The sequence below is a fragment of the Urocitellus parryii genome, chromosome 10, assembly GCF_045843805.1.
Source record: "Urocitellus parryii isolate mUroPar1 chromosome 10, mUroPar1.hap1, whole genome shotgun sequence".
Classification (NCBI taxonomy): domain Eukaryota; kingdom Metazoa; phylum Chordata; class Mammalia; order Rodentia; family Sciuridae; genus Urocitellus; species Urocitellus parryii.
In genome coordinates, this window is record NC_135540.1 from 36,693,461 (window position 1) to 36,720,078 (window position 26,618).

General features: G+C 39.5%; 1 protein-coding gene across 1 annotated transcript in view; it reads left to right on the forward strand.

Annotated features, from left to right (window-relative positions):
* Herc6 (HECT and RLD domain containing E3 ubiquitin protein ligase family member 6) overlaps positions 1 to 26,618 on the forward strand; it is a 55,751-nt gene that overhangs the window by 15,752 nt on the left and 13,381 nt on the right. The window contains exons 9-15 of the mRNA XM_026405199.2: positions 3,124 to 3,245; positions 3,822 to 3,881; positions 6,741 to 6,834; positions 8,681 to 8,867; positions 20,108 to 20,271; positions 22,260 to 22,388; positions 22,917 to 23,024. Of these exons, the coding sequence (XP_026260984.2) occupies positions 3,124 to 3,245; positions 3,822 to 3,881; positions 6,741 to 6,834; positions 8,681 to 8,867; positions 20,108 to 20,271; positions 22,260 to 22,388; positions 22,917 to 23,024 (864 nt within the window). The remainder of the gene's footprint in view (positions 1 to 3,123; positions 3,246 to 3,821; positions 3,882 to 6,740; positions 6,835 to 8,680; positions 8,868 to 20,107; positions 20,272 to 22,259; positions 22,389 to 22,916; positions 23,025 to 26,618) is intronic.

Here is a 26,618-nt window from a genome sequence, read left to right on the forward strand (position 1 = left end):
CAGAAGAGAAGAGGAAACTGCAAGAAGCACTTGTGCAGAGCCCTAGTTCCTATTCCATGGATGTGAAATGCCCAGGATGTTATAAAAACCACCTTAGTCTTCAGCCATGTGCAAATGGCAGTTTTGTGTGTTAGCTGTTCCACTGTCCACTGCCAACACGTGGAAAGAAAAGTGAGGCTAACAGATGCTCCTCCAGGAAAAGGCAGCATCTTGAATCAAGATGTGTTAGAAATCCCAATAAACACATTTGGAATTCAAAAGAAAAGGCGGGGCATGGTGGTAGGTGTCTGTTGCCACAGCCACTCAGGAGGCCGACAGGCAAGGATCACTAGAACCCAGGAGATGAAGACCAGGAACATAGCAAGACCCTGTCTCAAAAGAAAAAAAAAAGAGATCACCCAGCTAGAGAAGGCACAAAATCAAAGTGACTAATACTGTAAACATGACTGAGAGGTCAAGTAGAAGTGGCGCAGAGTTTATTTTTGCTCTGGTCCAACTGGGTTCCAGAGACAGGAGGAAACCTGACTGGGGTGGAATGGACATAGCATAGGAGAAAGGGAAATGAAAACAAAGACTCTGACAATTCTTCCTTTTTAAAAAAATTGATTCTTTTTGGTTATACATGACAATAGAATCCACTTTGACATAATTATACAAGCATGGAATATATCTTGTTCTAATCCAGTCCCCAGCACCTCTCCTTCCCCTTCCTGCCCCCCCCCCCCACAATATTGTGACAATTCTGAGAAGCTTTGATATGAAGGAGAGTACAGTACTACATCCCAGAAGCAGAATTGAAGAATTTGAGCAGAAATAGTTATTTCATTGTAATAAGGAACAGTGCAGATGAGGGTAGGGCCATGGTGAGCAGGGGATAGTTCTTGCCTGGTCCCTTCACTTTTCTCACTGATGAACAAGGCAAGGTCCTCAAGTAAGTGTGAGAGAAACAAAGGCGTGTGCAGGCTTAGGAGGAAAAGGAAAGAGTGCAATATTTGTCTCAGAGACTGAGAAAATACACATTCTCAGAAATTACTAGACAGTATCAAATGCCCAAATGAAATCTGTGGTCCTAGACTTCAAGTGCAGTCATTCAGCACAGTTGTATAGTTGTCTCCAGTGGTATCAGACTGCCTGGATTTGATTTTTGAGTAATCCAGACTTGAGGTTAACTATAGGTGGAATTTTCCTAGCTAAGTATGTTAGGAAAGAAATAAAAGAGAGAAGTGACTGGATGATCACGAAGTCCAGTTTATCATTCATATATAGGGCCATGACTTTCACTAGAGTGAGTTTGTATCCCAGGAATTGTTTGGCAATGTCAGAAGACATTTTAGGTTGTCCAGACTGGAGGGGGGAGGTGTGTTTTGATGTGAAGAGCAGCTGCTACTGGCATCTAGTGGATAGGGGCTGGGAATGCTACTAAATATCCTACAATGGTTAGGACTGCCCTTCAGAATAAAGAATTATCTGAACCATAATGTCAGCTGTGTCAATTTAGAAACCCTGACCCAGGACATGGGTGGCTGAGGTGAAGCAGAGGAAAAGCATAGAGCTGAGATTAAGAATCAAGATGCCTATAATTCCAGCTGCTCAGGAGGCTAAGGCAAGGAGGATCACAAGTTCAAAGCCAGCCTCAGCAATTTAGTGAGGCCGTGAGCAACTTAGCAAGCCCCTGTCTCTAAACAAAATATAAAAAAGGGCTCGGGATGTGGCTCAGTGGTTAAGCAGCCATGGGCTCAATCTCCAGTACAAAAAAAAGAAAAGAAGAAACTAAGGTGGAAGATATGCTCATCAGTTTTGATACTGCCAAGCATGAGGACAGGAAGAATGGCCACAGGAATGGTGATGGTGAGGAAACAGCAAAGTGCTCAAGTTTTCTTGAAAGAAGGGAGTCTGCTGCCACATACTTAAGAGGAGCTGGAAATTTCAAAATAGGAAAAAAAAAAGTAGCATTAAGTGCCAATAGGGAGCAACTCATTATCCTAAAATTCCTGGGATGTGGGAGAAAATGATTTTCATCTTGATCAAATTACAGGAGTGACCCAAGAAAAAACTGAAGGGAGGGGCTGGGGATGTAGCTCAATGGTAGGACAGGTGCTTGGCATGCAAGAGGTCTGGAGTTCTATTATAAGGAAAGCCCAGAGAAGTAGGTATAGTTATTCCATTTCTTTATTATGGTAAAATATATGTAACATTAAAGTTGTCATTTGAAACTTTTTTTCCCTTGGTACTGGGGATTGATCCTAGGGGCACTTTACCACTGAGCTACATCCCCACACCCCACAACCCCCCCCCCTTTTTTTTTTCTTTTGAGACAGGGTCTCATTTTGTTGCTGAGGGCCTTGCCAAGTTGCTGAGGCTGGCCTTGAACTTTCAATCCTCCTGCCTAGCCTCCAGAGTTGCTGGGATTACAGACATGCGCCACTATGCCTGGCAACCATTTTTAAATTTGCGGTTCATTGGAATTAATTATATTTACAATGTACAACTATCACCACTATCCATTTTTTTCATAACCCCAAACAAAAACTCTGTGTTAAATAATAATTTCTCATTCCCCCTCTCCTCAACCCTAGGCAACTTCCACTTTCTATCTTTATAAATTTGCCTAGACATTTCACGTAAGCAGAATCATGCAGTATGTACAATATTTATTGTTTTTAATATCTCTTATTTTACTCACATGTTTTCAGAGTTTTTCTAGAATGCCATTTTAAGACTGAATAATATTTCATTGCATATATATTCCTCATTTTTTAATCCATTCATCTGTTGATAGACCCTGGGTTATTCCCGTCTTTTGGCTATTGTGAACAGTGCTGCAGTGCATGTTGGTATACAAGTATCTGTTTTGGTTTGTTTTTATTCTTTTGTCTTATCCCCCTAATCTTTTTTTTTTTTTTTTTTTTTTTTTTTTTTAAATGATGAAACTAAGGTTTTAGAATAAGCAAAGAGGCCCAGAAAAGGAAGTAGAACAGCTGGGCCAGTTTTACCATTGCTCCACCCACCGTGCCTGAGAGGGTGGAGCCTGTGGATCACGTGCACAGATGCTTTACTGTATTGTTTATTCCTGGGCAAGTGTGTGTGCTTTCCTGATCATCCTTGTTTTTTCCTTCCTGGGAGGATGCTAGTTCTACAAGCGTTTCCAAGAAAATCCTGCCAGAAATAAGCCGAATGAACCAGTCCCTGGCAGAAAAATGGCTAGCAGTGAAGATCGGAAGTAGTGAATATGAAGTGGCTAAAAGGTGACTGTGTTTGATTAAGTATAAACCAATTTCATCTATTTCTGAAGTGCCGGTCATTTTGTTCTAGATACAAGAAAAAGCATTTGACTTTATCATGAGCAAATTTGCATTTGACCATGCTTCTCTTCCACCACCTCTTAGTTTATGAATAGGCATTGATGTACTCTGTCACTCATCTTTTCTTCAGTATAAGTAAGAGATGTATGGAGAACTGTACACTATCCCAGCCACCTCTCTAGGTAAATAAGATACAGGAATGAATCAAAAAAGCTCACCAAGCCTCCAGGAAGTTGAACTGTTTTAGGATCTTCTTCATTTATTCTCTGGACAGCTGGAGTTTGGGTCTTCAGAATGAGGGATTTTATTCAAATGTTGATGACTGGAAGAAATTAACTATAAAGGGTTTTGGCAGTATTCAGCAATAATAGGTACAAAGTACTGTACCTAGAATTTGGGAGACTTAAGAGAATAGTTTCATTAATGATTCCATGACATCTGTTATTTATTCATATATAGGAAGACAGGAGGCTTGCTTCACAATGTGTTTTGACTTAACCCCTGTTATTAATTTTCCAGTGAAATTGGAATAATATTTTCATCTCCTGCTTGTCTAACTGCAAGCTTTTTAAAGCAAAGGTAATACTTCTATGAGACTTACTTTCACTTAAAATACTGTGAAATATTTTAAATGAAATGTGTAGAGTCAGATTAATGTGTGAATATTACTATAAATGCAGAGTTCAACATAGAGAACTCCAGAGGTTGTTAGTTATAGAATTCTTCCATTTTTGCAAGGAATCCTCTACTAGATCACTGTAAGTCATAATTAACGTTCACTTTTCTCCATACTGCTTTCCTTTTTAGACAATTGGAGGGAATGGTGTTTGTTCAGGATCTTTGTGTCCACCACTGATCAGCTAAAATCTAACATTGCCTTGGTACTTAGAAACTGAGAATTCACTTCACGCTTGGCACTGTGTGGAACTAATAAAGAAAATAGATCTTATTTTGTTTTTAACTCATTGCTATGGAGAAAAATCTGATTTCTCTCTTATTTGGTTTAATACTTGGTCTGATTCCAGTAAAGTTTCAGCAATTCCTTTAATGCTTACTATTTTAACTTTCTAGGTCTGCCCCTTCCTTGGAGGGCTCCTGGGTGGCACCTGGGTGTGTGAGGGAGGAGCTGGAGGGATAGCAGGTGTAAAGGGGTCTTAGGCTGCCCTCTGCTGCCTTGGAAGGCTGTTTCCCTGCTGATCTGCAGCTGGTGTAACTCATTCTGGTTTTCTTTCACCTGGTCAGGTCCTGTCCCTTAACGTGGTTTCAAGTTGGCTCACTGGTTCAGAAGACATGTTTGATCCCTTTCTGGAAACTAGGCAGTCCTGACTTAACCCCTGTGCTTTTCCCTTACACAACCCCAGGCAGTTCCATTAGGTTTTTGTTGTTGTTATTGTCATTTGGGGTTTTTTGTTTGTTTGTTTGTTTTTAATATTTTTTATTTGTAGATGGACACAATACCTTATTTTGTTTATCTAGGGGTTTTGTGTGTGTGTGTGTGTGTGTGTGTGTGTGTGTGTGTGTGTGTGTTATTTATTTATTTATTTAATGTGATGCTGGGCACCAAACCCAGTGCCTCATGCATGCTGGGCAAGCACTCTACCAGTGAGCTACATCACAGGCCAGTTCCATCCCAGCTGCATCCCATCGGTGTCATCAGGGAATTAGAGAAGCCCAGTATCTTTCTAGAATCCAAAAAGCATTCCTATTCCTCTGTACTTATCCTAGCCAAAGGCAGAAGAGAAATCTAGGCACCGCATCTCTTCTCCCCCTGACTGTCCTAGACAAGGTATCCTTTTTCTTCTAGCCTCAGGCTCATGCTTACTGGATGTAGGAGAATCTTTTCCTACTCTAAGAATATTGAAAAAGTTAGGCACAGTGGCAAGCTTTTTTTGGTACTAGGGATTGAACTCAGGGGCACCTTACATCCCCACATCCTCACATCCCCAGCCCTCTTTATTTTTTGAGATGGGGTCTCACTACATTGCTTAGGTCTTGCTAAATTGCTGAGCCTTCTTCCTCAGCCTTCCTGGTTGCTGGGATTACAAGCCTGCACCCGAGGAGGGTGCTTTTGTTTCATTAATCAGCTTTTTGTTGATTTAGTTCCTAGATCAGCCAAAGAGCCCACAGAAGAACTGGGGTGGGGTGAGATAGATGGGCTCTTTTCCTCCCCCGTATTGTATTATCTTTCTACAGCAGAAAAATATCTGGGCCCACACAGAGAGTGACATAAGTGACATACTTTTAAGTGCCAAAGGCTGCAAAGAAGAAAGTATTTTTAAGCAGGAAAAATTTACAATTAGAACTTGCATGTATATTCTAGCCCATGTGTGTATTAAATATATATATTCCGCCCCCTCCCTCACCACAACTAGAGATTGAACCCAGAGTTGCTGTACTGAGCTATAGCCTCAGCCCTTTTTTATACTTATTTTGAGACAGGATCTCACTAAGTTACCCAGGCAGTCCTCAAACTTGTGATCCTACTTCAGCCTCCCAAGTAGCTGGGGTATAGGCATTTGCTACCATGCCTAGCTCCCAAATTACTGTTGATCTGTTAATCTAGAAAGCACGTTTCTTGATAATGCATCATTTTAAAAATAATATTAGACTTGTTGAATTTTGGCTCTTCAAACATCACCAAAACAACCTGCTGATAAGACACCACACCTGGACAGTCTTTCGTGTGGGAGCAGAGGACTGTGGTTTTGATGAGAATTGGAAAAATATACAGAGATCCTGGATAGGTTTGAAATGCAAGGCAAGGATTTTGAGATAAAGGAGTCAAAGAATCCTACAGCCAAACTATTTGTTGATGCTTTCCTTTGAATCGTTAATGGTCTTTCCAGATTTTTCTATGAATTGTTAATGAATCTTCCAGGAAGTTTTCTGCGATAAACAATCAAGCCATTTCCCTGTAAAGTCACTATTACTTCATCAGGGCACTACTAAGGAAAACAATGGAATTGCAAAGTTGTGTAAATAGAAATGGCAATAATGTGGATACTGGGTAGTTCTAGTTTTCAGTATGCATACTAAGTGTTGGGGGTAGCCAGTTTCAGATCTCATACTCAACATAAAATCTTGCTAGAGTTGGAGATGCAGTTTAGTGGTTGGGTGCTTGCCTCACTTAAGTACCTGTGTTCAATCCCCAGCACTGAGGGTGGGGGGGAACATCTTACTAATAGTGTAGCTCAAACTTGATGATGTAACTAATAAAGAGGTAGTAATGTGTTACTGTCTTTTAACAGAAAAATATAAAGTTTGTAAAATTGATTGTGTCAAGTAAGTTGATTGTTTTGAAAGGAGGCAAGATAAAAGTTTATATTTTATATGTCATAGGTTTGTCATAGATATATTTCTTGTCAATACAACAAATAATAACATATGAAGTTTAGAAATATCCTTTTCCATCTTTTTATTTTAACATTCTATTTAAAGAGGAACTGAAGAAAGGATTTCCATTGATGTGGACTTACAAATGGCAAGAGATATCTTCAAGAAGATAACAAAAAAGGAATGGATTTCTTCCATGGTAATAACCAATACTTATTTAAGAAATAGAACAATAGGATTTCTTTACAGGAATAAATGTGATTGCAATTTAGTTTTGTGGGGAGCTAAGTCAGAGGCTTGTTTTCATTATGAAGTTACTATTTCTAGACACTGCATAAGGTGCTACCATTTATTTTCTTATTCAATCATAAAATACACAATGGACACAGTATTTTTATTTTCTGTATGAGAAAAGCAAATGCTTGAGAGTCTCCGACATGATGCACGAGAAGAGCATTGGTCTGGGAAGCAGGGTAGCCTTGTCCTGGACTGGCGTGTTCTCTACTTTGAGATGAACCTTAACTATATTTGACATGAATCTATGCTACTGATTCATCCCTGCTTCTCTTTTATTCACATTTTCTTTACCTATAAATTTATTTCATCTTTAAGGTAAACTACTTTATGATTCTAAGTTGAATAGGGAGACAACTTTTCCTCTGTCAATTTGGGTTCTGGTGTGTGTGGGACAAGGGGCTGCAAATTATCAATAGGCAGGTAATCAGGATGTCTTAGTACTTTGGGACAACTGCAAGAGAATACCATAGTACCATAGTCTGGGGCTGGGGGTGTGTAGCTCATGCGTAGAGTGCTTCCCTAGCATGATGAGGGAGATGAATATATAGAATTTTCCTGGCAATGGTAGATTTTAGGTCATACAGATCTGGGTATGGAACCTTGATTTGTTACTAATTGAATGATTTTCTTCCTCTACTTTTAATTAACTGAGTCTCTCCCCCATCTATAAAAATAAGGTTTAAAAAAAATAAAAGAGAAAGCTACCCTACACAGTCTAATAACATTTACGTGAGATCACCTGACACATAGTGAGAACTTCATTAATGTTTAACAAATATAAAAATCATACATGGACTGGGGATGTGGCTCAGTTGTAGAGTGCTTGCTTGCCTGCATGCATGAGGCCCTGAATTTGATCTCCAGCACCACACAAACACACACACACACACACACACACACAAATACAATTTATTCCCACTAATATACATTATTATGTATGTTCTATCTTTACTGTTGTTGGTACTGGGAATGGATCCCGTGGGTGTTCCACCACTAAGCCATATTCTCTGCCTTTTCTATTTGTTGAGACAAGGTTTCACCTAGTTGCTCCTGTGGGCCTCAAACTTGGGATCCTTCTGCCTCAGCCTCCTGAGTCACTAGGATTAGATGCATGTGCCACCACATCTGGCTATCTACCTTAAAAGTTAACCTCTGGGTACAATACATAATATAAAAAATCAAAGCATTTTTGCTCTGAAATTTTTATACTGATATATGAAGGGGGCAAAGGAAGGAAGAAGTGGATTTTGAGTGTGTGTTCATGTGTTGTGTAACAGCTTCACATTCCATATCGGTGTGATCTATATATACAATATTGCTTTTTTTTAAGACAGGGTCTCACTGTGTTACCTAGGTTGGTCTTGAAATGGTGGCTCAAGTGATCCTCCCAAATCAGCCTCCCAGTAGCTGCAACTACAGGCACGCCTCTATATCCAGCTTATAATATTGCTTTTGGAGGGCTCTGTATTAGTTTTGAAGTCCCAATTCACTCAGTATGACCATGTGTAGGTAGTTTCACGGTATTTCCTTCATGTTCCCTGATATAAAATGGGAGGATGACTCTCACAAGTACTGCCTCAGGGGCATTTGAAATGTAAGGAATATGGAGTTTCATCAGTAGATTTCAGAAAGAGTAAATGGTTGTTCCAATGGAACTTGGTAGAATGAAACCCCTGGTCCCAGAGCTTATTTGTCACAACACTGTATCTAATACCAGGGCCTTTTCTCTGATCCTATTTCAACCATAGATGACTACAAGTCTCCGGGATAATCTACTACAAGCTCTCCCATGCCATTCTCCACACCAGGAAGCTTTATCAGTTTTTCTCCTGCTCCCAGAATGCCCTGTGATGCAAGATTCTCAGAATCAGAGCCTGGTGGTTTCATTTGCAGAGGCTGTTTGTAAAATGAGTAACCAATCTTTACAAGTCCTGAGTAAGTTTTATGTCACTTTTTGTATACACTCAATGGAGAGTCACTGTCTGAAATAGAAGTTGTAACACATTTTGGATAGAAGATTTCAAAATATACACATATTTGAGTATATGGTATGTGAATTATTGCAAAGATTAACCTAAAGCTATTATAACCATTACTCTTATCATTAAAAACAAATGTAGTCCTTAGACTTGGACATGACTTTGACATCAGAGTTTGATATCTATAGTGTCTAATCAAGATAAATCCATGCATTAAAACTTTTCATTCATATTGTTTTGAAACATTTGATATTTTGACCAGAGGTGATTAAAAGCTTTGATATTATTGTTTATGTTATTCAATATCATGGAATGTCTTTTTACAATTTTAAGCTGATGTTGAAGGCCTCAAGCATAAAATGTACAAAGGTTATGTATACTGAAATATAAGCCACCTAGTTCCCCTCCTAGAAGGTGATTAGTTTCTTATGTACACTTCAAAAGATATTCTATGCATATAAACACATAAAAAATTCTTTATTGTTACTATTTTTTAAATAAGGACTTAGCCCCCATTATACTTTAGTTATCACTGTACTATCTCCCCAGAACTTTTACTTCTTGTTTTGAGACAGGATCTCGCTAAACTGCTCAGGCTGGTCTCCAACTTGAAGTACTCTGCCTCAGCCTTCTGAATTACCAAAATTACAGGCATGTGCCTCCACACCCTGCTCTCTTCTTTTAAGAGAAGGAAACCATTCTTCTTTGGCAACTTACTTTTTCCTACTTATCAGTACATCATAGAGATTATTCCATTATGGGGCCTATAGAATTGCTTCATTCTATTGGCTGGCTGTATTAGACAGCTTTTCATCATAACACAATACCTGAGGCAGGCTACTTATGAAGAAAAGAGATGTATTTATATTATACTTTTGAAGGTTCAAGAATGGGATTCTGGTATCAGCTGAGCTCTAATGAGAACACTCTTGGCTGTTCACGTTATGGCAGATGGCAATTTCAGGAGCACATATTAGAGCAAATGATCACATCTTGATACACAAAGTTTGGAAGGGACCATGCCTAGGCTTTCATACCAACCCTCTTGCAAGAATTACCTGGGGTTACATGAGAACTACCTTAACACCTTCCAAAGGTAACCCTCGGAGATCCAACATGGCGGCCGGCGAGGAAGCAGCGTCTCCAACGTCTCCACTTTAACGGGATATGAAAGACTCATCGAAACAGCTGCAGCCTAGCTACGGAGGAACTTCTACCATAACTTCCTTAAGAGGAGAGCTGCCGTGAACTGGTAGGTTTACTCGAAGTGACAGGTTGCCCCAGAGAAGTGGATCTTGGAAGGCCACGCGGGCACAGAGGTCTAGTCCCCCAACCATCAGCCGCTCCGGCAGGCGGCTCCCCCTGGAGGCCTAGCTCTCGCCCTGGGAGAAGCAGCCCCACCCGCCCGCTTCCTAACCTGGCAGCCACAGCTACTCAGCGATAAAGGTGCCCACGTGGCGGGTGCAGAAGTTAAGTCCTGTAGACGCCAGCCGCCTTTGCAACCCGCGGGAACCCTGAGCGGCTTAGCCCGCCCCGCCCGAACCGGCGGGTGCAGAAGTTAAGTCCTGCAGACGCCAGCCACCTTTGCAACCCGCGGGATCCCTGGGCGGCTTGGCCCGCCCCGCCCGAACCGGCAGTCCTCCGCCATACGGGCTCCCCCGGGAGGCCTAGCTTTCGCCCCGTGAGAAGCGGCCCCACCCGCCCAGTTTCTAACCAGGTGGCCTCAGCTACTTGGAGATAAAGGTGCCCTCCTGGTGGGTGCAGAAGTTAAGTCCTGCAGACGCCAGCCACCTTTGCAACCCGCGGGATCCCTGAGTGGCTTGGCCCGCCCCGCCGGAACCGGCAGTCCTCCGACATACAGGCTCCCCCGGGAGGCCTAACTCTCGCCCTGGGAAAAGCGGCCCCACCCGCCCGGTTCCTAACCAGCCAGCCACAGCTACTCGGCAATAAAGGTGCCCACGTGGCGGGTGCAGAAGTTAAATCCTGCAGACGCCAGCCGCCTTTGCAACCCGCGGGAACCCTGAGCGGCTTGGCCCGCCCTGCCCAAGCGGCGGCGGGTGCAGAAGTTAAATCCTGCAGACGCCAGCCGCCTTTGCAACCCGCGGGAACCCTGAGCGGCTTGGCCCGCCCTGCCCAAGCGGCGGCGGGTGCAGAAGTTAAATCCTGCAGACGCCAACCGCCTTTGCAACCCGCGGGATCCCTGAGCGGCTTGGCCAGCCCCGCCCGAACCGGCAGTCCTCCACCATACGGGCTCCCCCGGGAGGCCTAGCTGTCGCCCAGGGAAAAGCGGCCCCACCCGCCCGGTTCCTAACCAGGCAGCCACAGCTACTCGGCAATAAAGGTGCCCTCGTGGTGGGTGCAGAAGTTAAGTCCTGCAGACGCCAGCCACCTTTGCAACTCGCGGGAACCCTGAGCGGCTTGGCCCGCCCCGCCCGAACCGGCGGCGGGTGCAGAAGTTAAGTCCTGCAGACACCAGCCACCTTTGCAACCCGCGGGATCCCGGAGCGGCTTGGCCCGCCCCGCCTGAACCGGCAGTCCTCCGCCATCCGGGCTCCCCCGGGAGGCCCAGCTCTCGCCCTGGGAGAAGCGGCCCCACCCGCCCGGGTCCCAACCACGCGACCGCAGCTACTCGGCGATAAAGGTGCCCCCGCAGCGGGTGCAGGAGTTAAGTCCTGCTGATACCAGCCGCGTTTGCAAGCCGCCGGCACCCAGTGCGGCTTGGCCCACCCCGCCTGAACCGGCAGTCGGCCTCCACCATCCGGGCTCCCCCGGGAGGCCTAGCTCTCGCTCCGGGAGCAGCCCCCTGCAAGCTAGGGGAACCTTTGACCCATCGGGAGGTTAGGCCCAGCAACCTGCGGAGTGATAGAGGTGCCCCTCGTACCTGCTGGGTAGGCGGACCTTTGACCGACCAGCAGAGCAGACCTAGGGCCTCCCAGCGTGGTAGACGGATCACACCAATTGGAGGAGGATCACAGCCACTACATGCCCTGCAAGGGTGATTATTCAACTATACAAGAGCAATATAAATAAATAGAGGGAAAATTTCAAAACACAACAGTTTCACCAAGCAGAAAGAAACGCCAGCAGTATGAAAAGACAAGGAAAGAAAGGACCACAGGCAATGCAGGTCAACTCAACTTTAGAAGAGGTAATAGGTGCAACAGATGGAATGTCAGATAGAGAGATCAGGATATACATGCTTCAGATGATCTGGAGTCTCAAGGAAGACATGAGACAGCAAAATCAGATAATGAAAGATCACATTGACAAACAAATCCAGGAAGTAAAAGATCAATTTCACAGGGAGATAGAGGAAATAAAAAACAAACAAATAGAAATACTAGAATTGCAGGAAAAAATAAACCAACTTAAAAACTCAATTGAGAATACTACCAGCAGAGTAGATCACTTAGAAGAGAGAACATCAGACAATGAAGACAAAGTATTTCAACTGGAAAAGAACATAGACAGCTCAGCAAGTCTGCTAAGAAACCATGAACAGAACATCCAAGAAATATGGGACAATATCAAAAGACCAAATTTAAGAGTCATTGGGATACAGGAAGGCACAGAGCTCCAAACCAGAGGAATACACAGCCTATTCAATGAAATAATACGAGAAAACTTCCCAGACTTGAAGAATGAGACAGAATCCCAAATCCTAGAAGCCTACAGGACGCCGAATGTACAAAACCATAAGAGATCCACACCTAGACACATTATAGTGAAGATGTCCAACATACAGAATAAGGAAAGAATTTTAAAAGCTACAAGGGAAAGGAAGCAGATTACATTTAGGGGTAAACCAATCAGGATAACAGCTGATCTCTCAACACAGACTCTGAAAGCTAGAAGATCCTGGAATAACATATTTCAAACACTGAAAGAAAATGGGTTCCAACCAAGAATCGTGTATCCGGCAAAATTAAGCTTCAGGTTAGAAGATGAAATTAAAACCTTCCATGATAAACAAAAGTTAAAAGAATTCGCAGCTAGAAAACCATCTCTTCAAAAAATCCTTGGCAAAACATTGCAGGAAGAGGAAATGGAAAATAACATTGAAAACCAACAATGGGAGGTAGGACAGTAAAGGGGGGAAAGTAGTCAAAGAGGATAACAAATCAGGTTTAGTAACATTAACAAACAAATATGGATAGAAGTACAAACCATATCTCAATAATAACCCTAAATGTCAATGGCTTAAACTCACCAATTAAGAGACACAGGCTAGTAGAATGGATCACAAAACAAGACCCAACAATATGCTGTCTACAGGAGACGCATCTGATAGAAAAAGATATCCATAGACTGAAGGTGAAAGGTTGGGAAAAATCATACCACTCATATGGACAGCGGAAACAAGCAGGCGTGTCCATACTCATATCTAATAAAATAGATTTCAAGCCAAAGCTAATCAAAAGGGATAAAGAAGGACACTTCATACTGCTCAAGGGAACCATAAACCAACAAGACATAACAATCATAAATATATATGCCCCAAATAATGGTGCAGCGGTGTTCATCCAGCAAACTCTTCTCAAGTTCAAGAGTCTGATAGACCACCATACAATCATCATGGGAGACTTCAACACACCTCTCTCACCACTGGACAGATCTTCCAAACAAAAGTTAAACAAGGAAACTATAGAACTCAACAACACAATTAATAACCTAGACTTAATTGACATATATAGACTTTACCACCCAACATCAAGTAGTTACACTTTTTTTTCAGCAGCACATGGAACCTTCTCAAAAATAGACCATATATTATGTCACAGGGCAACTCTTAGACAATATAAAGGGGTAGAGATAATACCATGCATCTTATCTGATCATAATGGAATGAAACTGAAAATCAATGATAAAAGAAGAAAGGAAAAATCAAGCATCACTTGGAGAATGAACAACAGGTTGCTGAGTGACATATGGGTTATTGAAGACATCAAGGAGGAAATTAAAAAATTCCTAGAGTTAAATGAAAACACGGACACAACATATCGGAATCTATGGGACACATTGAAAGCAGTCCTAAGAGGAAAATTCATTGCTTGGAGTTCATTCCTCAAAAAAAGAAAAAACCAACAAATAAATGATCTCATACTTCATCTCAAAATCCTAGAAAAAGAGGAGCAAAACAACAGCAAAAGAAGTAGAAGGCAAGAAATAATCAAAATCAGAGCTGAAATTAATGAAATTGAAACAAAAGAAACAATTGAAAAAATTGACAAAACTAAAAGCTGGTTCTTTGAAAAAATAAATAAAATTGACAGACCCTTAGCCATGCTAACGAAGAGAAGAAGAGAGAGAACCCAGATTACTAGCATACGGGATGAAAAAGGCAATATCACAACAGACACTTCAGAAATACAGAAGATAATCAGAGACTATTTTGAAGCCTTATACTCCAATAAAATAGAAGATAGTGAAGGCATAGATAAATTCCTTAAGTCTTACGATCTGCCCAGATTGAACCAGGAGGATATAGACAACCTAAACAGACCAATAACAATAGAAGAAATAGAAGAAACCATCAAAAGACTACCAACTAAGAAAAGCCCAGGACCGGATGGGTATACAGCAGAGTTTTACAAAACCTTTAAAGAGGAACTAACACCAATACTTTTCAAGCTATTTCAGGAAATAGAAAAAGAGGGAGAACTTCCAAATTCATTCTACGAGGCCAACATCACCCTGATTCCGAAACCAGACAAAGACACTTCAAAGAAAGAAAACTACAGACCAATATCTCTAATGAACCTTGACGCAAAAATTCTCAATAAAATTCTGGCGAACCGGATTCAAATACATATCAAAAAAATTATACACCATGATCAAGTAGGATTCATCCATGGGATGCAAGGCTGGTTCAATATACGGAAATCAATAAATGTTATCCACCACATCAATAGACTAAAAAATAAGAACCATATGATAGTCTCGATAGACGCAGAAAAAGCATTCGACAAAGTACAGCATCCCTTTATGTTCAAAACTCTAGAAAAATTAGGGATAACAGGATCATACCTCAACATTGTAAAAGCAATATATGATAAGCCACAGGCCAGCATCATTCTGAATGGAGAAAAATTGAAGGCATTCCCTCTAAGATCTGGTACAAGACAGGGATGCCCTCTCTCACCACTTCTGTTCAACATAGTCCTCGAAACACTGGCAAGAGCAATTAGACAGACGAAAGAAATTAAAGGGATAAAAATTGGAAAAGAAGAACTTAAATTATCACTATTTGCAGATGATATGATTCTATACCTAGCAGACCCAAAAGGGTCTACAGAGAAGCTATTAGAGCTAATAAATGAATTCAGCAAAGTGGCAGGATATAAAATCAACACGCATAAATCAAAGGCATTCCTGTATATCAGCGACAAATCCTCTGAAACGGAAATGAGGACAACTACTCCATTCACAATATCCCCCCAAAAAATAAAATACTTGGGAATCAACCTAACAAAAGAGGTGAAAGATTTATACAATGAAAATTACAAAACCCTAAAGAAAGACATAGAAGAAGACCTTAGAAGATGGAAAAATATACCCTGCTCATGGATAGGCAGATCCAACATCATCAAAATGGCGATATTACCAAAAGTTCTCTATAAGTTCAATGCAATGCCAATCAAAATCCCAGCTGCATTTCTTGTAGAAATAGATAAAAGAATCATGAAATTCATATGGAATAATAAAAGACCCAGAATAGCAAAAACAATACTAAGCAGGAAGTGTGAATCAGGCGGTATAGCGATACCAGACTTCAAACTATACTACAGAGCAATAGTAACGAAAACAGCATGGTACTGGTACCAAAACAGGCGGGTGGACCAATGGTATAGAATAGAGGACACAGTAACCAATCCACAAAACTACAACTATCTTATATTTGATAAAGGGGCTAAAAGCATGCAATGGAGGAAGGATAGCATCTTCAACAAATGGTGCTGGGAAAACTGGAAATCCATTTGCATCAAAATGAATCTGAATCCCTATCTCTCGCCTTGCACAAAAGTTAACTCAAAATGGATCAAGGAGCTTGATATTAAATCAGAGACACGGCATCTGATAGAAGAAAAAGTTGGTTATGATCTACATACTGTGGGAGCAGGCTCCAAATTCCTCAATAGGACACCCATAGCGCAAGAGTTAACAACTAGAATCAACAAATGGGACTTACTCAAACTAAAAAGTTTTTTCTCAGCAAAAGAAACAATAAGAGAGATAAACAGGGAGCCTACATCCTGGGAACAAATCTTTACTCCACACACTTCAGATAGAGCCCTAATAACCAGAATATACAAAGAACTCAAAAAATTAGACAATAAGACAACAAGTAACCCAATCAATAAATGGGCAAAGGACCTGAACAGACACTTCTCAGAAGAGGACATACAATCAATCAATAAGTACATGAAAAAATGCTCACCATCGCTAGCAGTCAGAGAAATGCAAATCAAAACTACCCTAAGATACCATCTCACTCCAGTAAGATTGGCAGCCATTAGGAAGTCAAACAACAATAAGTGCTGGAGAGGATGTGGGGAAAAGGGCACTCTTGTTCATTGCTGGTGGGACTGCAAATTGGTGCAGCCAATTTGGAAAGCAGTATGGAGATTTCTTGGAAAGCTGGGAATGGAACCACCATTTGATCCAGCTATTCCCCTTCTCGGTCTATTCCCTAAAGACCTAATAAGAGCATGCTACAGGGACACTGCTACATCGATGTTCATAGCAGCACAATTCACGATAGCAAGATTGTGGAATCAGCCTAGATGCCCTTCAATAGATGAATGGATTAAAAAAATGTGGCATTTATACACAATGGAGTATTACTCTGCATTTAAAAATGATAAAATCATAGAATTTGGAGGGAAATGGATGGCATTAGAGCAGATTATGCTAAGTGAAGCTAGTCAATCTTTAAAAAACAAATACCAAATGACTCCTCTGATATAAGGGGAGGAAACAAGGACAGGGTAGGGACGAAGAGCTTGAGACGAAGATTTTCATTAACAGGGTTGAGAGGTGGGAGGGAAAGGAAACGAGAAGGGGAATCGCATGGAAATGGAAGGCGATCCTCAGGGTTATACAAAATGACATATAAGAGGAAAGGAGGGGTAAGACAAGATAATTCAAATGGAAGAAGTGATTTACAGTAGAAGGGGTAGAGAGAGAAAAGGGGAGGGGAGGGGAGGGGAGGGGGGATAGTAGAGAATAATACAGACAGCAGAATACATCAGACACTAGAAAGGCAATATGTCAATCAATGGAAGGGTAACTGATGTGATACAGCAATCTGTATACGGGATAAAATTGGGAGTTCATAACTCATTTGAATCAAACTGTGAAATATGATGTATGAGGAACTATGTAATGTTTTGAATGACCAACAATAAAAAAAAAAGAGGTAAAAAAAAAAAAAAAAAAACAAAAAAAAAACAAAGGTAACCCTCCCACCCCCTGACCTCTCACTAGGCCCTATCTTTAAAAAATCCAACCACCTCAACATTGCCACAATGGAACCCAAGCTTCCATCACATGGACTACTGGGGGACAAATCACATCCAAACAGTAAGACTGACTGAAGAGTATTCTTCTGGCAGATGTATTATGTATGGTTTTTTCTACTCTTTTGCAATTATAACAGTGCTAACATGCATTTCTTTTTAAATATGTAAACTTACACATTCAGCAAAATTTTATGGAAGTTAAATACAGGATTAAATTGTATATACATGTTTATTTTGAGAAATTTTTCAAATTTTTCAAATCAAATTTTTCAGATCCATCATGAAGAGGTCAGGGCCATGATGTCACTCACCTTTCAGTGGCCACTGTTTTCACTGTTGTTTATGTAAATTGCAGCCTTGGGATTGGTTAACAAGGCAGGCTTGACAAGATGATGTACCAATGCAAACTTCATCAACAAATAACAACCACATATTTTTCAGAGGGGTCATCAAACTTGATCTTTGCCATTCTGAAAGAAAAATCTCTTAATTTAAATCTGAATTTTTATTAAGAATGAGACTGTGCTGGTTTTCTTATAGCTCAGATCCATTTGTGTGTCATATACTGTGAACTAATGGTTATTCCCTCTTAGCCCCTTTTTTCTTAATTACTTATTAATATTTTTCTTTTACCATAGAAGCCTTTCAGGTATTAAGGCAATTAATTCTTTATTAACAAAATTAATTGAAAGTATTTTTTCCCCTTAAGATATTTTTTTCTTTTACTTTATGGTATTTTTGCTATGTAAATTATTTTTTAATTTTCATGTAGCCTGCTATAGCAACATTTTCTTTTTATAATTTCTGGGCTTGAGGATTTTCTAGCTTTGCAAAAATCCTACCTCAGTCTGAAATTTTTAAAAATTTTCATACTCCTACTATAATTTTTATTTTTTTGGTAGTAGAGATTGAACCCAGGGACACATCCCTGTACCTTTTTAATTTTTTTTATTTTGAGACAGGGTCACCTTCCTTAACTGAGGGCCTCATTCATTTGCTAAGGCTGAATTTGAATTTGTGATCCTCCTGCCTCAGCCTCCCGAGCTGCTAGTATTACAGGCATCACTACCATGCCTGGCTTATTTCTTTAAATATATTTTTATCGTAAGTATCACAAAATAATTGTACAAATTTATAAGATACAGTATGATATTTCTTTTTTTATTTTTATTTCTGGTAGTGGGGATTGAACCTAGGGGTACTTTACCACTGAGCTACATCCACAGTCCTTTTTATTTTTTCATTTTGAGGCAGGGTCTCACTAAGTTGCTGAGGCTATCCTCAAACTTGTGATGTTCCTGCCTCAGCCCCTGAGTTGCTCAGATTGTAGGCCTGTGCGTCTGTGCCCAACACAGTTGCCATATCAGTGTAGTTAAACAATGTGCAATAAATGATCAGATCAGAGTAACTAATCACCCCAGACAGTTATCCCTTCTTTGTGTTAGGATCATTCCATTTCTCTCTACTAGCTATTCTGAAACATTTTAAATTATTCTTTGTCAACTGTAGTTATCCTCTAGTGCTTTACAACATTAGAAGTTATTCCTCCCATCCAGCTGTACCTCTGTACCAGTTAACCATCCTTTCTCCATCACCCCTCCCCCACACACCTCCTGGGCTCTGGTAACCACTGTTCCATTCATTATTTCTATGAGATCAACTTTTTAGTTTCCACATGTAAGTGGCAATGGTGTGTTTGTCTTTCTGTGCCTGATTTATTGCTTAATGTCCTCCAGCTCTATCCATGTTGCTGCAAATGGCAGAATTTCATTCTTTCCTAACTATAATTTTTATTATTTAATTTTTAATGTTTAATTAATTTTTAATGTTTAATTTTTTTATTGTTATGGAGTTTATCTTGGTTCATTTTTTTCCTAGATCAGTTTTCAATTGTCCCTATGCATTTATTAAATGATCTGTTTCATTCTCACTAATATGCAGTACCACTTTTATCATAAACTAAAATCTTCTATGTATTTGAGTCCTTTTTTGGAATTTCTACTCTGATGTATTGATCTGATATACATGCATCTGTGTAATACTGTTTTAATTACATAAGCTTGGTAATTTATTTTACTATTTGAGAATTTTCTGAGAATTGTCCTTGAAAGGTACCAAAATCCAGGTTTCACTCTCAGTAATATTAAGACATAGTTATTGGCTATCTTAAAAATCTCCATATGTGGTTCATAAAATCTAAAAACATAGATAATACTATTTGATTTTTTTATAGATTAAAAATGACCTTGAAGGCTGGGGATATGGCTCAGTGGTAGAGTGTGTGCTTAATATATGCAAGATCCTGGGTTCAATCCCCAGCACCACCCCACAAAAAATTGATATAAAAATGACCTTTGATAAACACTTGTGTTTATTCACTTATGTACTTCTTTAGATTTCAAGAATGACACTTTGAAAATCATGTAATCAATGTAAATATGAACCACCAACAAATTTCTTCAAATCCTGAGTTTGAATTTCTAATTCTAATGATACTTAATCAGAAGATCTTTTTCCCTCACATTTGTAGATAATATCCTTAGAAAAGATATTTTATGGGTTATGCCCTTGGTAATAGAAAATATTATCTATTAAAGAACCCTAGTAGAAACTGAGGGATTTGGGAATTGAGAGGAAGACCATATTTTTCATGGTCGATTTTTACACCCCTCAGGAAAGTGTTGGGCATTGTCAGAAGCATCTTCTCTGAACACACTGGTCCAGATGCTTAAAACACCTATTGCCTCTCAACTGTGTTCTCCCATGATATTTGTGACAGTGGAGCAGAGTCATTTAAATTTTAAAGCTCTTCTGGGAACGATGAAAGAAGTACATAAGGTAAGGGTCATCTAAAAGAATGTATATACCAATAACAACCCCTTGGGTATATAAGAAGCTTTTGGAACTGTTTTGCCAGAAGAGTGAGGGAAAGTTTGGAGATGTAAACTAGCAGAGCCCTAGAATGTTGTAAATGGAACTTAACAGACAATTCTGCTGTTAGCCAAAAAGACCAGAACACTGATAGGAATGTAGATATTAAAGACTGGGCTCATGCATCTCATAATACAGTCTATTTCTAAGAGTCTCCATAGTCTTTAACAGTTCCAATATTGCTCAAGAGTCTAAATCCAAAAGATTCTTCTGAGAATCAAGGCAAATTCTTAGCTGTGAAATCTTGCAAAAGTGAAAAAACAAGTTACATAATCTGTGTCATTCTCTATTGGTACTTATTTCCTATGTTAGATAGCTTTTGGTAACTGTGACAAAAATACCTGAGTGGGGGAAAACACATAAAGGAGGAAAGATTTATTTTGGCTCACAGTTTCAGAAGATTCAAGACATGATTGGCTGGCTCCATGGCTCTGGGCCTGTGGCGAGGTGGAATGTCATGATGGAAGGGTAGAACAAAACTGCTCACCTCATGGCTGCCAGAAAGTAGAAAGGTTGGGGAAGAAAGGGCCAGGGACAAGATATACCCTTCCATGGCATGCCTACCATGACCTACTTCCTCCAACTAGACCCCACGTCCTACAGTTTCCACCACCTCCCAATACTCTATTCAATTATGAACCTATTGGTAGGACTAATCCATTGATGAGATCAAAGTCCTTATGACCTAATCACTTCCCAAAAGCCTCACCTCTAGACATTGCTGCATTGGGAACCAAGCCTTCAACACATGAGTCTTTCAGGGACATTTCATATCAAAACTATAATGGTGTACCAAATTAATATTCATTACTTAGTCAAGAAAATGCTAAATTTGCCAAATTCATGGTACTTTTGTTCTAAAAACAACTTCTAGTAAACCTAAACCCAAAACCTAAATTAAATCTAAATTAGTTTTATCAATCCCACTAACAACATGTTATGTATATTTTCTCATTTTTTATTTATATATACTTTCTATTTTTTATTGGTGCATTTTACACTTACATAATGATGGGGTTCATTGTTACATATTTGTACATGTACACAATATGACAATATAATTTAACCAATATCATTCCCCAGTATTTCCCCTTTTTCTCTCTCTTTCCCCACCTCTGGCCCCGGACTCTTTCTGCTGGGTTACCCTCAATTTTCATAAGATCCCCCCTCACCTTTCTTTTCCTTTTTCCTCTCTAGCTTCTACATATGAGAAAAAACATACAACTCTTGGCTTTCCAAGTTTGGCTTATTTTGCTTAATATAATGCTCTCAAGTTCCATCCATTTTCCTGCAAATGACATAATTTCATTCTTCTTTGTAGCTGAATACAACTCAAGTGTGTACATACACCATATTTTCTTTGTCCACTCATCCATTGACAGGCACCTAGGCTGGTTCCATAGTTTGGCTATTGTGAATTGTGTTGCTATCATCATGGTATGCATGTTTTACTGTAGTAAGATGACTTTAATTCTCCATGAAGGGTAAATAGTGAGGAGACATACAGCTGGGTCATATGGTGGTTACACTCCTAGTCTTTTGAGGAACTTCCATATTGATTTCCTTAGCGGTTGTACTAATTTACAATCCCATCAATAGTGTAGAAGTGTTCCTTTTGCTTCATGTCTCCTTCAGCATTTATTATTGTTGTATTCTTGATGGCTGCCATTCTGACTGGAGTGAGATGAAATCTCAGTGTAGTTTTGACTTTTGTTTCCCTAATTACTAATACAATGTGTTATATTTTTGACAATACTTCTTCATGAAAATTGGAGAACTTATAGGTCAGAAAATGGAATTTTAAAGAACTTTACTTCATTGTTTACAAATGTATTCAGTATACATACATATCTGTATATCATACAGTAATTTATTAATAGGAAACGAAATTGCAGGTCACATGCAGTGAGAAAAACAAATCTAACTGTCAGCTACCAGAAGATACTTTCCACATAAACGAGCTCTTTGATCTGTTGGACTTTCACGAAGAGAGACGAAAATGGTTTGCTGAATGTAATAGCCTGGTAAGCATAACATGTTCATTTATGAATATGTTCATACTTTAAAGGAGGACATCTTAGTAAGCTATGTAATATTGTTTTGATGAGTCAAGCTTTTAAAATTTCCTCAATACAAGGCTGAATTTACTAAATTAGATAATCATTAAAAAACTTACACATCTTTCACTCACAAATGTAATTTCTTAGAAATGTTTTTTGGAGCTGAATATGGTGGTGCATGCTTGTAATCCCAGTGGCTTGGGAAGCTGAGTCAGGAGGATCACTAGTTCAAAGCCAGTCTCAGCAATGTCGAGGCACTAGGCAACTCAGTGAGACCCTGTCTCTAAATAAAATATAAAATAGGTCTGGGGAAATGGTTCAGTGGTTGAGTGCCCCTGAGTTCAATCCCTGGTACTAAAAAAAAAAAAGTGTTTTGGGGTAATTTGGGTTCTTAAGAACAGGTTCTAAAAGCATAGTGGGAAATAAGGTAATAAAGTGAAACAATGGATTGTTTTCTTTTAATTATTAAAACTCTTATGCCTTTGTTTTTAGGTTCCTGCAGACACCCCCAGTCCTATTCCTTTCAGTGATTTTCCATTTATCTTTAATTTGCCATGCAAAATTAAAGTATTGAAAGCTGATTCAGAAATTAAAAGGATGGTATGTATGTTATATTAGGCTGTTTTTTTGGTCGTCGTCGTTGTTGTTGTTGCTCTAACAAAATACCAGAGTCTATTTTATAAAGAAAATAAGCTTATTTACTCATAGTTCTGAAGATCTAAGAGCATAAAACTGGCTTCCTGGTAAGGTTGAGCCTCGCTGTGGGTGAGTGCGCACCCAGACACACAGACACACTCACACACACTCACACACACATACCTGCTGCATTACAACATGATAAAGCAGCAGAAAAGAAACTGGCCATGTACTGAAAAAGCCAGTTATGTCCGGTGGCCTATCTGCTCTCGTAAGAACTAACTCCTTCTGTGAGACCAGCATTAATTCCTTCTGAAGGGGTTGCCCCTGTGACAAAAATTATCTTCTACTAGGGCCGCTCTCTTAAAGATTCTACCAATCCCCCAAATCAACACACTTGAAGACCATGTGAATCTTTCGGGCACAAACAAATCACATCCAAAGCATAGCCTATGGCCTACTTTTTTGTTTTGTAAAATTTCACACACATTAAATAGAGATAATGATGTAAGGAACCCCATCACCAAGATGCAGCAATTATCTACATTTTGCCAATTTTTCTTCTTTCAGTCACTTTTGTTGTTTTTGTATTTGTTACTATTTTTTGTTTGTTTGTTTTGGTTTTTTGATGAAATATTTTGAAGCAAATTCCAATTTCTTTTCACCTTACCATTCTTTGCTCCACTATTTCTGGTTGACTCTCTCGTTTATACTGAGGATCATCAGTGGGTCACTTGGTTACCACATGATTCTTTCATTTTAATGTTCCCCATTACTCTTTTGAACTTTTATACAGATAGGAAATTATTTTATTTAACAATTTCATCCATTATTTTTTAATACGGCATATTTCTAATCTTATTAATTCTACCAAACTTATTAACTGGAATTCTATAAGGAATTTTTCCTCATCAATAAGGGCTATTTGGTTACCCTTAAATTGTTAAAAAAAAAAAAAATTCACCAGGTAAGGTGCTGTTTAGTCCTTTTCTTTTAACTGTTAAGTGTTGTCAGATTCTGTAGTTATACCAGCTGATGTTCCTGCAGCAGCATATGAAATGCTACTTTCGTGTGTTGCCATCAATGCTTTGAGATCTTTCTCAGTTTGATGAGTTAAATCACATTTCAGTTTAATTTTAGTGTGCATTTCTCATTATTTAATTCCCTAGTCCTCACTTTTTTAGATAAGATCTGTTGTTTTTCTATTGTGAGAAATACTGAAACTGTCTAGTAAGCTCTCCTTTTCCTCTCCAGGATCCCTCTTCCTTTGTCCAGTTAAGTTACTAATGTGTTCTTAGTGTCAGTTTTTGAATTGTTATACCCTTTTAGCTTCTTGGAGCTGGATTTATAAGCCCCATCTCATATTCTGTTTTCCCCTCACTCTCGCCCTCTGCTCCTTTCTTGTAGTTGAATCATTTCTGTGTAACATTTACCTAGTATTTTGTTTCTTTTTGGCCGCTAGGCTTAGCTCTGTTATGAATATGTAACACTCACCCCCAGACATTATGCTAAAGATTATCCTAACATTTTTTGATTGCTGAAGTTCATTTTCTAAGTCATCCCTTAGGAGAGGTTCATATCCATTTATCTATGATGTTTAAACTTTTAAAGACTCACAGGAATCCAAAGCCCTGCCTATTACAGACTTCTATTAATAATTCAAAGGAGGGTCTGGAGTTGTGGCTCAGGGGTAGAGTACTTACCTAGTATGTGTGAGGCCCTAGGTTTGATCCTCAGCACCACATATGAATAAACAAATAAAGTGAAAAATCCATTGGCAACTAAAAAATATTTTAAAAAAATAATTCAAAGGAGCTGGGTGCAATTGCACGTCTATAATCCCAATGCCTTGGGAAGCTAAGGCAGGAGAATCACAAGATCAAAGCCAGTGTCAGCAACTTAGCAAGGCCCTAAGCAACTTAGGGAGACCCTAACTCAAAATAAAATATACAAAGGGTTGGGGATGTACTCAGCAGTTAAGCACCTCTGGGTTCAACCCCTAGGACCAAATAATAATAACAATTGAAAGGATATGAACCATCTGGGTGAAACAGAGAAATGTGGGATACCATGTCACAAAAGGAGTCATTTTAGTATAAAGCATTTCCTTTTTATAATATGTCAATTACACACTAGCTTACATGACTTTCCAATATGCCATGACATGCCCCATTAGTTGCTAAATTCCAGATCTATTTACAGTAAGCAACCTAGACAGATAAATCCTGCTAATATCTTTCTGTAAATAAGGACACTCTCTCTAGTTACTGTTATTAGTATCTGTCATCATCATTTTTATATGTAAGTTTGACTACATCATTTCTGGTTTTTTTTTAAATTTTTTTTAGTTGTAGATGGACACAATATATATATACATATATTTATGTATATGTATATTGATGAACCTTTATTTTATTCATTTATTTATATGCAGTGCTGAGAATCAAACCCTGTGCTTCATACATGCTAGGCATGCGCTCTACCACTGAGCCACAACAACCCCAGCCCCCTTTTTTTTTCCCTTTATTTTTATGTGGTGCTGAGGATTGAACCCAGTGTCTCATACGTGCTAGGCAAGCACTCTACCACTGAGCCACAACTCCAGCCCTGTTTTTATTTTCCTAACATCCATGGTAAAGGGAAAGAAAAGATTAGGTCTTTCCTTCTCAAACCCCAACTTCTGTACAAGTCCTTCCATCTGTAGTATTTTCTCTCACAGCTGTGATCCTCTCTGTCTAATTTGTCTACTGTGTTAGTGAATAGTTGAAGGGACACTGCATATGATGAAGGATTAGGAAAGAAAACTGCCTGTCATAGTTCTCATAGGTGAAATTGGAGAGTACTCTTCATAATCCAGTTCTCCAAAGAAGAAATAATGTACAGAGTCAAACCTGCAAGCTCCAATTTGGATTACCATCAAGTATGTAAACATAGAAAGGGAAAATCAATATATAAAGAACAGAATAGAGAAGCTGGAAAATTAGATGCAAGTTTCCAATCTAGCTCTTCAATAGGTAAGAGAAGGTACAGGTCCCTGCTATAGTAAGTGGAGGATGTCACTGGTCACTGTCACTCAGAGCCATACAACATGCTGCTCAGCACTGAGTATTGCGGAAGCACTCAGAGCTGCAGGTGCATGGACATAGGAGGTGACTGACCACTAGAAAGGACCAGAGCTCGGACTATTTCCCATCAAACCTGGAGCTTCTTTTCATAAAACATCTCAAGGAAAAAAAAAAAAAAACAGAAGAACTTAGTGGAATCATATATAGATTTCTCAGTTTAAAGTGGTGACAGAGATCAGGGACAGGGCTTTCTGAAGTCCAGAGCCACATGTACCCTTCTCTGAGGTGTTCATAGGAGTTGAGTGAGCAAACACAGCTTCCTAGAGACCTGGAGTAGGATAGCTATTATCCAGTGGACTTACTGTTATCATTGTAGGACAGGTACCCCCATGTTGGTTTGAGTACTAAATATTCCTTTAGAACATTCAGAAGCCCTAGAATGTTGTCAGAGGTCAAAACAAGGATAACAAATCCATCACTAAATTTCTTTTTG